Source organism: Astyanax mexicanus, chromosome 5 (assembly GCF_023375975.1).
Source record: "Astyanax mexicanus isolate ESR-SI-001 chromosome 5, AstMex3_surface, whole genome shotgun sequence".
NCBI classification, from domain to species: domain Eukaryota; kingdom Metazoa; phylum Chordata; class Actinopteri; order Characiformes; family Acestrorhamphidae; genus Astyanax; species Astyanax mexicanus.
This window is the reverse complement of record NC_064412.1, coordinates 3,317,245-3,335,841: the sequence shown is the minus strand read 5'-3', so window position 1 is coordinate 3,335,841 and position 18,597 is coordinate 3,317,245. Positions and strand designations below refer to the sequence as shown.

Sequence of the window (18,597 nt, the reverse complement as noted above, 5' to 3'; positions counted from 1 at the left end):
GTTTATTAACCCTTGTGTGGTGTTCATATTTTTGTTACTCGTTTACTTTGTTACTTGTATTTAATTCAGCAAAATTAAGCAATTTTACATTAAAATGCTTTACACATGCTTGCTTCACCTAAATTGCAAGCAATATAAACAGCTTACATGGTTAATATTTGCCCTTTACCTTTCTTATGTTACATTTCTTTTAAAAAGTGCTACTCTTTTTTTATTAGTTTTTTAATAAAATGTAAAAGAAAATGAATTAAACTCAAGATATGAGTAGAAAGTCTGTTTAGTTTCAAATTTACAAATGAAGCAATGTTTATTAGCCCTTGGCCAAACATACTGTATGTAATATAAATGTGTGTGTGTGTGTGTGGGGGGGGGTGTACAGTGTGTGTTTATCGAAAATGTGTTTTGATATATGTTTTTCACAAAAATTGAGCCAATGCCAATGAGTTTGAGTTAGAAAAAAATAATTTCTTAGTATCATTTGATGAAAAATAAAAACGGGTCCCACAGACCCGAACACCACACAAGGGTTAAAGTTACTAACTAGGTTGTAAATGCCATAATTATCATTAATAATCATTTATAACACATAGACACACGTAGAAAGGGCAACAATGACCTTTTGTTTGTCAAATAGTGAACCCACAGCCATCTATACTGTTGCTCTTTCTACGTATGTGTTATAACTGATTATTAATGATTAATTATTATTTTAAGGCATTTACAACCTAATTAGTAACCATTAATAAACTAATTGTAAACCATTTATAAACCCTTTATAAAGGTAGTCTTATTTTAAAGTGGTACCTTAATCTGTAATCCCACATTATCCAGATTTTAGATTAGGCCAGATCTTACAAAACCATAAAACAAAAAGAAAATTCCCAGATATTGTCCTCAGCCCACACTAAGCGAAACAGACAAACAGAAGTCTCACACTATCCAGGTTTGGTTTAGGAGGAGTATCTCAGGAGCTTCTGATTCATCACAGGCGTTCGTTCATCTGCGAAGAACAAAAGGGCACCTTGGAAACACCCAAAAAAAAGGTCATGACCACAGTGAGCACCTTCTCCTGAACCTACGCAGATGTACCCATTCAGAAATCTGATGTGTGGCCTTGTATGCAAATGTGGAACAAAGTTCAGTGAACTTAAATAGTGCAAAGTTTAGCACTTTCATGGAAAAAAAAACTATTGTGTAAAAAAAAACCCAAAAAACTAAAAAGTAAAATAAAGCAGTGCTGTAACAGATTTTAACAGTGTTACTACACTTCACTTACACAGCATATTCACATTTTTTTATCATAATAACTAGAAAAAGTTATTATAAAGAATGACAGAGAACTCTGTAACTATTAAAAGTTAAAAAGGGCCCTATTGTACACCCTGCTCTTCGCTATCTTACACCCCATCAACAGTCTATTTTTATGCCTTACACCCACGCTGTTAAAATAGCGTCAGAGTTTAGGAATAAATCTCAGTTTGTTACGAAATAACTAATTTTTGGGAGGAGGCTCATGCCTGAAGCTCCCCCCCCTCACAATCTAACTCCACAGTAGAGTCTCTGTTATCTCTCCCTCCTGACTCTATACTATAGGAGAGGGAGGGACACGCTTTCTAGGACAAGCTGAAGCTGCCCAAACTCCAACCTAAATTCCTCTGAGTTTCCACCATCTCATCTTTCTCTTCCTGAATAACCAGCTAAGGGCATGTTTTGTAGGTTAAGTAGGCAAAAGCAGTAAAGAGAAGAAATAGAGGTCTGACAGATAAAGTACATAATAAAATCTTCAATAATATGAAAAAAATGTAAAAAAAAAAAACAAAAAGCAGCTTGTCTCTATATTTTAAACTACATATATACAGCTCTGGAAAAAAATTAAGAAACAACTTAAAAATGATGAGTTTCTTTGATTTTACCAAATTGAAAAACTCTGGAATATAATCAAGAGGAAGATGGATGATCACAAACCATCAAACCACCAAACTGAACTGCTTGAATTTTTGCACCAGGAGTAAAGCAGCATAAAGTTATCCAAAAGCAGTGTGTAAGACTGGTGGAGGAGAACATGATGCCAAGATTCATGAAAAAAACTGTGATTAAAAAACAGGGTTATTCCACCAAATATTGATTTCTGAACTCTTAAAACTTTATGAATATGAACTTGTTTTCCCTTTATTGCAAATAAAAGCTCTAAATGACAATATTTTTATTTGGAATTTGGGAGAAATGTTGTCTGTAGTTTATAGAATAAAACAACAATCTTCATTTTACTGAAACATAATCCTATAAATAGCTAAATCAGAGAAACTGAAGTGGTATCTTCATTTTTTCTAGAGCTGTATGTAATCCCTTTAAATTCAACAAACAAAAATGTAACATATATACATATAACATAACTCAATTGAAATTGATCATTTTTAACATACACTTAGAAAAAGTAATTTTAGAAAAATACAAGGCAATAAAAATAGAAAATGTACAAACTTTCTTCACCTAGTATCTAATGTTTGAATTACACAATTCAATTTCTTGCTGGTACCTCAGTGCCTGTAAGACACGATCACTATACAGCATAATGCAAATCATTATCTTCATCATCTGTAACTTTGACAAACACACAAAGTTGACAAAAAGGGAGAACAATGACTCAAAAATAGTCTATTAAGCTGATGGACTTTCTGATAATTATATATTTATATATATAGCTGGTTTCAGTTCCCATTCATCATGGAACACTGAGCTGACTATACCTCCTTCTGGTTTTATTATGATGCCTGATGCCACGGCAGATAAAATAAAACACTGTACAGCTAAAACACTGCGTTTACTCAGGTATATGATACCTACCTTGTTTTTTTTTTATCATTGTTTTTATCAAAAGGAATATTAAAGACTGTCAGAATAATGTCAGAATAAATAGGAGGATCACACAGGGTTCAGACAGCAGGTGGAATAAACTTCTCCCCAGATTCCTCCACCGGCTTCCCACACGAATCTACAGTCAGAGAGAAAAGCACATTTACATTTACATTCCCACACAAAAAAAACCCTCAAAATCCAGTCACATCAACAGTAGCATCGATCTCTCACCTTGCCTAATCACCCCTGTCTTATTTTTCTGAAAGCAGGTTTTGACTTTCAGCTTGATGATGGCCAGCTGTATCAGGAGGAGAGCCAGAACACAGCTCAGAGGAACGAGCCCTGAAATCAAAAGATCATTATTAGAACATTAAAAACATGTTTTTAAAGCTGTTCTGAAATAAAACATGCATTAGGAATTTGTAAGAGACATTTGTTTGATGTGTGCATCATTTAGTAGTTTTTGCACAAGCTTGCACTGCAAATTTAAATTATTATATAACTGTGTATTTGCACTTTTTGTATGGCTGGCATCAGATACCCTATCTATCTATCTATCTATCTATCTATCTATCTATCTATCTATCTATCTATCTATCTATCTATCTATCTATCTATCTATCTATCTATCTATCTATCTATCTATCTATCTATCTATCTATCTATCTATCTATCTATCTATCTATCTATCTATCTATCTATCTATCTATCTATCTATCTATCTATCTATCTATCTATGTCTGCCTGTGAGTCTATCTATCTATCTATCTGTCTGCCTGTGAGTCTATCTATCTATCTATCTATCTATCTATCTATCTATCTATCTATCTATCTATCTATCTATCTATCTATGTGTATCTATCTATGTGTATCTATCTATGTCTGCCTGTGAGTCTATCTATCTATCTATCTATCTATCTATCTATCTATCTATCTATCTATCTATCTATCTATCTATCTATCTATCTATCTACGTGTATCTATCTATGTCTGCCTGTGAGTCTATCTATCTATCTATCTATCTATCTATCTATCTATCTATCTATCTATCTATCTATCTATCTATCTATCTATCTATCTATCTATCTATCTATCTATCTATCTATCTATCCATGTGTATCTATCTATGTCTGCCTGTGAGTCTATCTATCTATCTATCTATCTATCTATCTATCTATCTATCTATCTATCTATCTATCTATCTATCTATCTATCTATCTATCTATCTATCTATCTATCTATCCATGTGTATCTATCTATGTCTGCCTGTGAGTCTATCTATCTATCTATCTATCTATCTATCTATCTATCTATCTATCTATCTATCTATCTATCTATCTATCTATCTATCTATCTATACCCATAATTTACACTTTACATTAATATGACATCAGAGGCTTTAGAAAATATCATATAATTCTGTATTGTAGGGGTGGGCGATATGGCCCTAAAATAATATCACAATATTTCCTAGTATTTTTGCGATAACGATACTCTTGGCGATATGACAAAACATTGAATTAAAAAATAAATAAATTATTTCAAGAATATACTACTGCAACAAAATGAAATTTATCATATTTGTAACAGGAGTCAATGATCCAGACAATCATGATATTAATAATTAATGCACTCCAAATATCTCCATATAGCTAGGACTGAAGTAAAATAAATGATACTGGACAGATATATAGATATATAAAAGGAAATAAGAACAGTGATTTTTTTCTTTTGCTAAAAACAGCAAAAAGTAGTACTCTGATGTGATAATTAGGGGTTTGTGATATGGCACCATATTTCAAGGTATAATATTGTTCACGATATTAAAAAATGTTGGCGATATTATCGTGCACGATATGATATGGCACACCCCTGCTGTATCACAGTATTTTGTTTATTTGCAATCGTAACAATCAATTCATGTTAAAAACATATTACAGACTATTAATTATTAGTTTACAAGTGTACAATAAATTGGTGTCAGAAGTGGCATCTCAAGTCTTGTGTTTAAACCCCGCCCACTAGATAACACTGTTGTGCTCAATGTCATAAGCTCCCACTGTTCTGATTGGATAATTAAGTAAACTTTTCTTAAACTCAGATTTTAAAAATATAATTATTTAGTATAGTATTGTATAGTATTTAAACAATATTTAAAGAATGAAAAAAAAACTGTAAATTGTTTTATTCTAAAGCAAAGCTATAGTCGAAATAAACCAGGCAACATCTTAAATGCAGCAGCTTCGATAACTGCAATGGTACCATTTAAGGTGGAACAGGAAATTTAGCTAGTGAGGGATCTACCAAGCTAACTACCAAGATGTACTACTGCTACATATCTACAATTATGATCTCAATACATCAAAACTACAATAAACTAAGATAATGCAGTGGTTATTGTGATTTTTAACAAATAAAATATTACATTTGTATTTTTTAAGTGCCGCCATCTTGCTATCTGTGATTTCTCATAACTCTCCAAAATGAATGGAAGTAATTGATTATAAATCTTTGATCAGTTTCTAAAGACAGGTCAATATCAAATGTTTCAGTAGTGCAGACAGAACTGTAACTAGTTTTATTCCAAAGTAAAGCTTTATTCTGAATGTACCAGGCAACACCTTAAATGCAGCAGCAGCCTCAGTTACTTCTGTGGCACCATTTAAGGTGGAACGGAAATTTTGGCTAGTGAGCTAGGTACCTTCCAAACTGTACTACTACTATGGATTTACTATTGTGTTTATTGTTATTATTTATTGTTATTAACAAAGAAAATGCAACACCTTAAATGCTGCAGCACAATTTAAGGTGGAATGGGAAATTAAGCTAGTGAGCTAGGTAGCTACCAAACTGTACTACTACTATGGATCTACTATTGTGGTCCTTATACAACAAAACTACATTAAACTAAGATAATGCCGAGGTTATTGTAATTTTTAACAAAGAAAATTTTACATTTGTGAGTTTTTTTTAGGTTGTTTGTGTCGCTATCTTTCCATTTAAGGTGGAAAGGGAAATTTAGCTAGTGGGATATCTACCAAGACATACTACTACCTCATATCTACTATTATGGTCATATATAATACATCAAAACTAAAATATAATAAGATAATCCAGTGGTTATTGTATTTTTTAACAATGAAAATATTACATTTTTAGATTTTTTTTAGGTTCTTAACATATGAAGCAATTGAGTAAAGTCACCCTTTATAATATTTATTTGATCTTGCACTTATTTTCTCAGCACAGGACAGAATCAGATGTTTCATTCCAAAGCAAAGCTTTAGTCTAAATATATAAAGCAACACCTTGAATGCAGCAACAGCCTCTGTAACTGCTGCGGCACCATTTAAGGTGGAATTGGAAAGCTAGCATAGTACTACTACCTACTACAGTGGTCTTAATACTTCAAAAGTACATAAACTAAGATAAAGCAGTGGTTATTGTAATTTTTAACAAAGAAAATATTGCATTTGTAGGTTTTTTAGGTCTTTTCTGTGATTTCTCTTAACTCTAACCATACGAAGCAATTGAGCAAACTGCGGCACCATTTAAGGTGGAATGGGACATCTACGTAGCATACTACTATTATGTACTGTATCTACTACTGGTGGTCTTTATATTAAGTGGTCTTAATATACCAAAACTACATTAAACTAAGACAATGTAGGGGTTATTGTTATTGTAATTTTTAACAATGAAAATATTACATTTATGAGTTTTTTTGAGGTTGTTTGTGTCGCCATCTTTCCATTTAAGGTGGAAAGGGAAATTTAGCTAGTGGGTTATCTACCAAGACGTACTACTACTACGCATCTACTGTTATGGTCATATATATAATATTTAATATTATAAAATTAAATTAAACTAAGATAATGCAGTGGTTATTGTTATTTTTAACAAAGAAAATACTGCATTTGTAGGTTTTTTAGGTCTTTTCTGCGATTTCTCTTAACTCTAACCATATGAAGCAATTGAGCAAACTGCGGCACCATTTAAGGTGGAATGGGACATCTACATAGCGTACTACTACTATGTACTGTGTCTACTATTGTGGTCTTAATATACCAAAACTACATTAAACTAAGACAATGCAGTGGTTATTGTAATTTTTAACAATGAAAATATTGCATTTGTAGGTTTTTTAGTCCGTTTGTGCCGCCATCTTTCCTGTGATTTTTCTTAACTCTAACCATATGAAGCAATTGAGCAAACTGTGGCACCATTTAAGGTGGACTGGGACATCTACGTAGCATACTACTACTATGTACTGTGGTCTAAATACACCAAAACTACATTAAACTAAGAAAAGCAGTGGTTATTGTAATTTTTAACAAGGAAAATATTGCATTTGTAGGTTTTTTAGGTCTTTTCTGTGATTTCTCTTAACTCTAACCATATGAAGCAATTGAGCAAACTGCGGCACCATTTAAGGTGGACTGGACAGCTAGCATAGTCCTACTATCTACTATTATCGTCTTAATACCCCAAAACTACATTAAAAACAGAAAAACTGTGGTTATTGTAATTTTTAACAATGAAAATATTGCATTTGTAGGTTTTTTAGTCCATTTGTGCAGCTATTTTTACTGTGATTTGTCTTAACCTTCAGTTTGAAGGTCACGTAAAAATCATCGTTATAGTTATCGCACACATAATAATAACTGTAACTGTTTTTTTTTGTCTAAATAAACCAAACAATTTTCATATTTTCATCAGTCTAAACCTAAAAAAATGCTGTAATTTCATCTTCATCTTTTCCACTTTACACAGGTTGTCTTCCGTATTTGGTGTTTAATGAACTCAGGCTTTTTAAAGCAGCCAAATTTACTTTCTTGACTTTTTTCCTCAGTAACCACAAACTGTAAAACAAACCCAAACTGCTCTTACAGTGCTGCAGCTGCATCTGCTTGGTTGTGCCGGTGGAGACGAGCTTCTTGGTGGTTGCCGTTCGTGTTGACGCCATAGTGGAGGCGTTTGCAGATGTTTGATGCGTGACTATGGCGGGGTGGGGTGTCGAGGTGAGAGCTGAAACCTTCGTTACTGCGTTTTCAGGTGTCGTTTGGCAAATGACATCAGACGAATTAGTTCCTGGAACCATGATACCATTGTGGTCACATCTAGAGACAGAAAACCCAAAGAGCTTGTACTCATTTCATTCATTGATGTTTTTTACAGCTGAACGTCTCACAGCCGGGACGGAAATTCATAGAGTTATATTACACATTCACATACAGCTCTGGGAAAATGAATCACTTTGTTTGATTTTGCCATTTATAGGTTTACTACAGAGCTATAAAGAGCTTTCAGACCTCAAATAATGTAAAGAAAACAAGTTCATATATTTATAACGTTTTAAGAGATCAGAAATCAATATTTGGTGGCATAACCCTGGTTTTTAATCACAGTTTATTTTCATGCATCTTGGCATCATGTTCTCCTCCACCAGTCTTACACACTGCTTTTGGATAACTTTATGCCAATCACATGACTTGACGATGATCATCCATCTTCCTCTTGATTATATTCCAGAGGTTTTCAATTTTCAATGGTAAAATCAAAGAAACTCATCATTTTTAAGTGGTCTCTTATTTTTTTCCAGAGCTGTATACAGATTAAGGTGTGAAAAGTGCAAAGCTTAAACAGAGAATCAAATTTATTCAACGTACTTGCTCCATGGTTGACAAATGCCATTAAATTTGTTGGAAAAGGTTCCGTTTGGGCATGGCTTACAAGTATTTTCACCGTTTCCTTTAAAAAAAAGCAAAAACAAACATTTCATTACGACAAATCAATAAGTTCTCAGGAAGTTTTAAGAGAAAAAAACTAAATGTATTAAACACAAACTAAAACAAAACTAGATATTTATTCATTATAAATTACCTAACGACTCAATTCCTGACCCCTTTTTGCATCTGCACATTTCTTTGGAACCAGGAAGATGTGAGAAGCCCTCCCAGCACTCACACTTTGTGTTAGCAATTGATGTGCAGGGTGCAACTTCTCTACTGTTTTCTGTGGAAAGAAGAGAAATAGAAAAAGTTAAATGAAATTCTTCCAGATCTTCCAGCTTAACTTTAGATGTTTAATTTTTTTTTACAAAAAAAAAAAAATATATATATATATATATATATATATGAACCAATCAAATCTATGGAAATACAGAATCAAGACATGTGGAAACTACTAAAGACTAGCAGACTACTTTAATCAATTTGAATTTTAATTCTAGTTCTTTAAGTCAAGTTATTTAATCACATTCAATACTTTGCACACTGATTTGCTTAGTTTAACAACAAATAAGGTTTTAATTATTGACTTTTGCCCATTAAGGCTAAGGTTTTAAGCTTGTATTTGTGCTTATAGCAAATCAGTTCGATGTTGAATCTTCAAATAAGTTTGTAGGCTTATGTTTGAGTAAAATTAACATTGCTGTCTTATTCTATAAACTACAGAGCTATAAAGAGCTTTCAGACCTCAAATAATGTAAAGAAAACAAGCTCATATATTTATAAAGTTTTAAGAGTTCAGAGATAATCAATATTTGGTGGAATAAACCTGGTGGTTTTTAATCACAGTTTTTTTTTCATGCATCTTGGCATCATGTTCTCCTAGTTCTTTAAGTTAAGTTATTTAATCGCCTTCAAGACTTTGTTCACTGATTTGCTTAGTTTACCAACTAATAAGGTTTTAATTATTGACTTTTGCTTATTAAGGCTAAGGTTTTAAGCTTGTATTTGTGCTTATAGCAAGTCAGTTTGATGTTGAATCTTCAAATAATCAAATTTTCCTCTTTTTTGAACAAAAGATTCTTGTTTGAAATCATACAATATTATTTCTATTAATGCAAATTAAGCTTTAATAACATAACAAGCTTTCATATCTTTTTTTGAGCACTAAATGTTAAATTATGATCGATAAATTGTTAAATTATGAATTAACGTCTATGAATTACTGGAATACTTGAAAAAAAAAGTTTTATAGTGTAATTCTTGGGTAATAATAAAATAAAACATGTATTTTCTCAACAATTTGACACATAAATGACTTCTTCAGTGCTGCAATTATCTTTACATTGGTCTACACATTTCATCACACACATTTTGTCAAAAAAAAAAAATTGTCTTTTCTTATTGCTTAATTAATTTAGTTCATTTAGTATATGCAATCTAATCTTAATCTTAATCATTTTAGTTCTAAATATTTGGGTGTTTGTAACTTATTTGGCAACTTGAAAACAGGAGATACAACCTAAAGAACGACGATCATCAGATTCACATGAATGTAAATTAGTGTAAAAGTAAGTTTTTTTTTTTTAGAACATAAGGAAATAATTGATGAACCTACTGCATTCTACACAGTTCAGACATTCTACATGGTCCCCTCGTTTTGGACGGTACTGTTTGGGGGGACAGGGTTCACACTTGTCCCTACGTAGAGATACCTTCTCACCTGCAAAAAAAGGACATACGATCACTTTAAACAAAAAGAGACACAGCAGAGCTCCTAAACATGGAGATTAAGGGTCTAATACTCACCCTGACCACATTCAATTCCAACAGCAGCCTGGAAAAGTGCAAGAAAACACGTGAAGCCCAAGAGAAGCAGAGAGCCCTGGAGGAACATGCTTACCCTGAGGAAGTCGCGGTACGTCTGCTCTGCTAGACAGAAGGTGTGAAGAGGTTTATGCAAATGATTACCTTCATGTCATCTGTATTTTCATAAGACATCGTTTTCCACCACCCACAGAGGTGAGGTGTAAAAAACACACAGAATCCACTTTTAAACCAATATTAGTGCTAATCTGCTGTAGAACAAGAAAGAACATTAACAATATACACTGTAAAAAGTTCATTTAACTCAGTCAATTCATCTTTTACATTTGACTCATTTAAGTTGTAAATACATACCATTTTAAGTTTATTCAACTTAACTGAGTTTTGCTCACACAACAATAGTTTAATTCACTTCACAGTTTTTAGGTTCTGTGGGCTTAATTAATTTAGTTCATTTAGTATATGCAATCTAATCTTAATCTTAATAATTTTCAGTTCTAAATATTTGGGTGTTTGCAACAGCCATTTCAGTTTGATATATCTAATAACTGATGGACACAGTAATATTTCAGGATTGAAATGAGGTTTATTGTACTAACAGAAAATGTACAATATGCATTAAACCAAAATTTGACCGGTGCAAAAGTATGGGCACCCTTATCATTTTATTGATTTGAATACTCCTAACTACTTTTTACTGACTTACTGAAGCACAAAATTGGTTTGGTAACCTCATTGAGCTTTGAACTTCATAGCCAGGTGTATCCAATCATGAGAAAAGGTATTTAAGGTGGCCAATTGCAAGTTGTTCTCCTATTTGAATCTCCTCTGAAGAGTGGCATCATGGGCTCATCAAAACAACTCTCAAATGATCTAAAAACAAAGATTGTTCAACATAGCTGTTCAGGGGAAGATACAAAAAGTTGTCTCAGAGATTTAACCTGTCAGTTTCCACTGTGAGGAACATAGTAAGGAAATGGAAGAGCACAGGGACAGTTCTTGTTAAGCCCAGAAGTGGCAGGCCAAGAAAAATATCAGAAAGGCAGAGAAGAAGAATGGTGAGAACAGTCAAGGACAATCCACAGACCACCTCCAAAGAGCTGCAGCATCATCTTGCTGCAGATGGTGTCACTGTGCATCAGTCAACAATACAGCGCACTTTCACCAGGAGAAGCTGTATAGTAGAGTGATGCAAAAGAAGCCATTTTTGCAAGCACGCCACAAACAGAGTCGCCTGAGGTATGCTTTTGCATACTCTGTTTGTGGCGTGCTCCCATACAGCTTCTCCTTGTTCAAAGTGCTCTTTGGAGGTGGTCTGTGGATTGTCCTTGACTGTTCTCACCATTCTTCTTCTCTGCCTTTCTGATATTTTTCTTGGCCTGCCACTTCTGGGCTTAACAAGAACTGTCCCTGTGCTCTTCCATCTCCTTACTATGTTCCTCACAGTGGAAACTGACAGGTTAAATCTCTGAGACAACTTTTTGTATCCTTCCTCTGAAAAACTATGTTGAACAATCTTTGTTTTTAGATCATTTGAGAGTTATATATTATATATTATATATATTATAGTTGTCCCAGGTGTTGGCCTTTTGATGCTGTGAAAATACATTCTCCCAGGTTTAACATTTAAAAAAAATCATGTTTGCTGTACAAGCCTGGGATTTGTCAACACCGTAAAACACAAAGAAACATAAAATTATGTATTTTGAATAAACTTATTGCAGTTATTTTGACTACTGGAGGTTATTTTAATCTGTGTTTTTCAATCCATGTTTTTAAACTAATACTATTACTTTAATAAATCTATATATATTATCAAGCTGGCAATTATTATAACTGGGGAAATATACATTTACACATTTATTTTTTAATCTCAAAAACAATGATAGTCAGCAATACAGAAATTACAAATTTATTTAGGAAATGCAGTGATGTTATTAAGATACTATGAGACAATGTAATAAAATGTCTTTTTAAAAACAAAAATGAACAGAAAACTCATCGTATGGAGTTATGGAGTTGATGGTGTTGACGCACATCTTACGGTGTTCACGAATTAGAAGAGAACTGGAGATAACTCAACTTTTCAACTGTAACATTTCAATATCCTTATCCTTAAAATCCTTATTTTTGCACTCGCACCCACTTTCAAAACAGGGGTACCACTTTAAAATAAGACTACCTTTATAAAGGGTTTATAAATGGTTTATAATTAGTGTATTAATGGTTACTAATTAGGTTGTAAATGCCTTAAAATCATTAATAATCAGTTATAACACATACGTAGAAAGGGCAACAGTATAGATGGCTGTGGGTTCACTATTTGACAAACAAAAGGTCATTGTTGCCCTTTCTATGTATGTGTTATAACTGATTATTAATGATTTATAAGGCATTTACAACCTAATTAGTAACTATTAATAAACTAATTATAACCCATTTATAAACCCTTTATAAAAGGTAGTCTTATTTTAAAGTGGTACCAAAACAGGAACTTGGCAGTAGGCATATCGGATCTCTTGAAAAGTCCATAAAATCATCAAATATAAAGATCATGGAGAAAAACATTAAGAATGTTTCTTTAATTCAGTCTTTGGAAATGGAAAAAAAAATCTCTGTAAATCTTGAACTCAACTTATATCATGGCATTAATTTAAAAACCTGGCAACAATACAATCTTAATGAAATAAAATCTTAATAAAATCACATTAACCTTGAGTTTTATCGACCATGGTGTTGAAACTCTATGGTTGTGACATAGCTGGTTTTGTAAAAGAAGATAATTAAGGAAAAATATGAGAAATATTTACTTACCAGAGCAGTGGCCTTATGACATGTCCACCAAAAAGGAAGTGAAAAAGGGGTCCGTAGAGTGTGAGATGCCTGTTTTTTTTTTTTTTTTTTTGCATTTTTAGAAAAATGTTATGGTGTTGACAGAAACTCTACATAAGCACAAATATATTTTTTAAATTGTAAATTTCTATACAGTTTGAATAATTACTTAAAGCTCACCTTCCGTCGTTTTTTCTTTCATTTTAAAATGTCTAGTTGTGGTCTCTAGTATGAATGAATGACATGTGAGCCGTTTTTGTAAAAAAAAAGTGCTCAGGTGTCTCTGTATAGCTCTTTTTTAATGGACTGTTTTAGGGGTGTGTCCAAAATGACCGGATTCCAGCTTTGCTCATGAATATTCATACATGCAAACAGCATGCAAATATCTCTCCTCTGATTGGCTAGGAGCACTGCGACGCCCCTCCTCCGCTCTGCCGCTCACTGCCTCCCACCTCCTAACTGATGAGCGGTGATGTTGCGTCGCTTCAGCTCCGCCTCTGGGAGTTTCTCGAGCCAAGGTGGGCTGGTCTGTGAGTTTCTGCCTACGTAGGCAGAAAGATAATTCAAAATTCACCCGTTTTTCGGAGGGGGGGGGGAGGGGGGATTTCTTTGCTTAGCTCCTGCAGACAATGGGGGCTGCAAAACAGTTTAATGTGCAGGTGTACACATTCAACTCGGAGAGACCTACTGTATTCCACAAAAAACAAGAAAAATCGGATTTTCGCGGAAGGTGAGCTTTAAAATACATGATCACTGTAGCTATTGTGTTTGTTTTATTTTACTGAAAACAATTATTTAAGTATTGTAAAGTCATGAAGCTTGCTTTCGAACGAGGGTATTTTTTTGGGTTTAGGCAGCACACTAGGTGACGTAAAATAAAATATATGTGTAAAAAAAAAACATTAATTCACATTTTGTGGTATAAATAAGTTCTTGTTTTATTGTTTAGTCTAATTATTTGACATTTTTTAAACACATTTTAAGAATTACAATGAGTTTGATCTCTCGGACATGTTTCGTCCCTCATCTCAAGAATCCCTGATTATATATATATATATATATATATATATATATATATATATATATATATATATATATATATATATATATATATATATATAGGTATTCTCAATATATTTAGTTTATTTTTATTGAACTGCTAATACTAACAGCATAATATTGGGGCAGAGTTTACTGCCGCTCTAAAAATAAGGGAGAGGCCACACCCACTATGCAAATATATGGTGCCAGGAGCCTATAGGAAAGCTGTATGAAACAACACTGTGGAAAGAGCATTGACATGTGAAGTATAACTGAAAATTGGATCAAATCACATTTTTTCATTGGCTGAACAAATATTTTTAATATTTAAGTTTTTTAGGTTAAAGTTCTCTGAACTCATTTTATTGAGTTGTTCTGGCCGGTAAGTTCACTCAACTTGATAATATTAGTTCTACTAACTAAAAAACAAAATCATTTTTTAGAGTGTACGGGCTTTACTTTTACTTTTAATGTGAACTGTGATCAGAGATTAATTTTAAAACTTATAAAAGGACCTGAGCTTTAAATTAAACAGCCATACGTTGTCATGCAATACATAATCTAGCGTAAATATTCATTAACTGCTAACTATTATGAAGTATTCAGTAACTACTGTAAAACAATAATCCAGGGTAAAATGTAACATTGACATTTTATGTAGTAAAAAAACAAATAGAAACATGTTTTAGTCACTTTTTCATAACCCTGTAGTTCCCCAGTTAACCAGTCTAAAGTATAGCGTCCACACAGAATTGAGAAAATTCATAATAAAAAGGGAAAAGGTAATCAACGTTTTAAGCAAGATTAGTGAATAGTAAAAAGAAAGAGTTTCATGCACAGTTTGGACAGTCCAGACGATCTGAGCTTTCAGATAACAGTTATCAAGATGCCACAGCCAACAAATGGAAAAATGGAAGGGTTGATAAGGGTTGACAAAGTAAGCGAAAAAATACAAAAATCAGCAAAAAAAAGCTAAGAGAGAGGCGAACAAAAACAGTGAAACGAAAATTAAAATAATTAATGTGGCACAACGGGTGAGACTGATCAGTACTCAGGAGACTTAGAGCAGGTGAAAGTTCTAATTGGTGGACTAAATACATGTGGTGGTGATGTCAACTGAACAGCGATTGTGTAAAGACCTCAAAGGAGGGCATTAAAAGGACATAATATGTTTTTTTAGGCTGTGTTTTTATTAATTATTGTTAAGAAAGTTAGGAAACAGTCAGCAGCCATGAGGTCCAAAGCAATTCAGGAATCAGTTTCCTCAGTTTTTGGTATAAAATGTTAGAAATCTAATTAGTTAATTAGATTAGTTTGGAAGATCAAGAAAAGTTGCAGAGAGAAATGTTCATTAGATTGCAAGAAAAGCAAATTAAAGTGCAAAAGATTTATCAGACACTTCAGTAGTGGTGCACTCGTCTACTGTGCAGCAACACTTGCACAAACACTGAACAAACACCTTTGTGGTAGAGTCGTCGTCAGAAGAAAACCTTTCCTGTGTTTCTAAAACAAAATTCAGCATCAGATGGTATTGAAGTCTGAACAAGCAGGATGCATGATGGAAAAAAAAGATCTGTTGTACGTAATATTAAATTTAAATCTGCAATAATTAAAGGTGCATTTTGGGGAAAAAAACTCCAGACTTTTATAGAACAAGCACCTCTGCTCAATAACAGTAAAATACTTGTGTTTTGGGGTGGGCAATATTATATTGTATACAATATATCGTGATACAGAAATATCATGATATTAAAAATCCATATCGTGATAATAGGGCTGTTCTGTCTTAAAAGTAGTCTATTATTTACTGTGAAGTTTTAGGTGTATTTATTGTATAATTGTTTTAGTTTGCAGTTTATATGCATGCACTAAATATTCTGCAATATTATTTGCTGCATTATATTATTTTATGCTATATTATTTATTTTGCCACATTATGATTATTCTGTTGTACTATTATACTATATTCCTGAAATTAATTAATTATTTTAGTTTTCCTATATCGCCAAGTATATCGTTATCGCAAAAATACCCTGAAATATCGTGATATTATTTTAGAGTCTTATCGCCCACCCCTAGTTTGCATTGATGATCCTTGTAAAAAAGTTGTGTATTTAAATATAATAATAGTGTACTTGAACTATATGCACAATAATTCAAGTATACTTTTTCTACTTAAACTTACATTTTTACCTACTTAATCTGTATTTTAGTCTACTTTGAAAAGTTTGCTGATTTTATACTGGTGATGTACTTAGTAAAAATATATGCTTAGTATTATTTTATGAAACTGTGTTTTTTATGATAAAAATATACTTTTACTAAATGAATCTAAAGGATTCGATATTTCTGCAATAAAACTCTACTTCAGTCAAATTTGCTACAAAACAATAATTTTTTGTTGACAAATTAAAACTGTGATAATGAACTTTTATGTGTTAAATTTATACCTAAAAAGTTTACTTTAGTTATTTTAGTGTCGGTAAAAAAAAAAAAAAAAAAAAAAAAAAAACTTGTAGCAATGAGATATATTGCTTTTGTTTTCTCCAGTTTTTATACACTCCTCAAAATGAATGTGATGTTTAATCTATATTTTAATCACATATTTAATAGATTTTTAATGTTCAGTCGGACAGCTCACACAAATATACTTAAATAATATTAAATAGTGGAGAAAATAATATCCGACTAGTATACTCAATATGAATTTAGTGCAAATTTATATCATTTTTATTACAAATAAGTAGTAATTAAGTACAAATTATTGGTTCCAAAATAACATAACTTAAGTACAGACCTATTTCAGCATAGGTTTGAAGTATATTTCTTTTTCACAATGGTATCCAGACTTTTAATGACTTTAATAAGGAGACTCTTATATTTAAAATTCATAACCCAACTACATAATCAAACTTGCAGCTCAGGGTCGTCTCCATATCCTTAAAACACTCGTACTCAGGCCTTTTTAGTAGAGCTGATATGGTTAAACTAAGTCTATGTTGAAACAATATTTAATGTTAAATGGTCGTGCAAATGTTGACATTTTAACGTTGAATCAACATAAGGTCCTCAATCTTCTGCATTTTGAAATCAGCATTTTACATTTTATCACCATACAAGTAAAAAAAAAAAAACGTTGGCTGGAAGGATGAAAATATGGTTTTTAATTCCATTTGCTTTTTTTTTCATCATATCTGGGGGTATTTTCATGTTATATTAGTTTTACTATTGTGTTTTTCAGATCAAATGTTCATTAATCAGATTGTTATGGTGGGGAACAGTCTTTATACTCTTTATACTTTACTACAGTGAGTGAAGTTTACTGTTAACACTCTGTTACCCATAGGATTTTGTAGAGAATAAACATTTAATTGTTATTTTTTTATCCTTTCTTTTCCATACTATTTTGAGCATCCTTAATGTGAGCTATGGTTTCTTAAAGGTTATGGTTTATTAAATGTTGCTATATCAAACTGGATTCACTTTTCAAAATCAACGCCAAATCCAACATTAATTTAACATCAGCGTTGATTCAACATTGAAATTCTGCTTGGGATACTGGTTCTTTTCTTAGTTCATTGATGGAAAACCATGTCATGGTAAGAGCATGGAGGAGGACATAAATCCTAAATAAGTCATTTATTAAAAAGAAAACAGGACAAACTAAAATGTTAATAAGCAAATATTTGGACAGACAAAGTGAGAAACAAACAGATAGAATGCAATTTAACCAAGCTACCAAACACCATAAACTCAAATGAAACAAAGTGGCTATGTATACACAGGGACAGACAAGGAACATGTGGCGCAGATAACAAGAGGGCTGGGTAACAGAGGAGACACAGGTGGGATCATTAATTACTAGGTGGGTCGAGGGTGGAGGAAAAGAAGAACACAAGACAGAAACAAAACAGAATGATGAGCTAGGGACAAAACCTCACTTACATCAATATCCTCTTTTGTTAAAACATAAAGAAATATTTTTTTTAGTTAAAGACAGAATCATTTCTTTGTAGTAAGGTTTCATATAGAGCCAAGACGACTCAGGGGAGCTTTTGGATGCTTAAAGGGTTCTTCCCATTTGTATGAAACCTGTTAACAGTGATTCTATATCGAAATTCTTCCAAAAACATTGTTTTGTAGGGTTCAATATTCTGTTATGAGTCAAAGACTTTTCATTCTTTTCAGTTTAGTTTGAGAGTAGGCAAAATTTCAGTTTCCTTTCACAGCTTTTACTCTATTCAAAGCAAATCAAAGAACAGAGAAATGAAATTGAAATTCTTACTTATACAGCTATGGAAAAAAATAAGAT

The 18,597-nt window shown here is 32.5% G+C and overlaps 1 protein-coding gene and 1 long non-coding RNA gene across 2 annotated transcripts in view; both read right to left on the bottom strand.

Annotated features, from left to right (window-relative positions):
• Window positions 1-18,597, bottom strand: part of LOC125802215 (uncharacterized) — a 121,483-nt gene that overhangs the window by 34,241 nt on the left and 68,645 nt on the right. The gene's annotated exons all lie outside the window — the stretch shown is intronic.
• On the bottom strand, window positions 12-10,515 carry si:ch73-361p23.3 (tumor necrosis factor receptor superfamily member 16). Its single transcript, XM_022667725.2, has 7 exons — window positions 10,395-10,515; window positions 10,204-10,308; window positions 8,740-8,871; window positions 8,526-8,607; window positions 7,747-7,976; window positions 3,088-3,198; window positions 12-2,992 (listed from the first exon to the last, which is right to left on the bottom strand). Exons 1-7 carry the CDS (start codon window positions 10,480-10,482, stop codon window positions 2,934-2,936), a joined length of 807 nt encoding a protein of 268 aa, XP_022523446.2. The 5' UTR covers window positions 10,483-10,515; the 3' UTR covers window positions 12-2,933.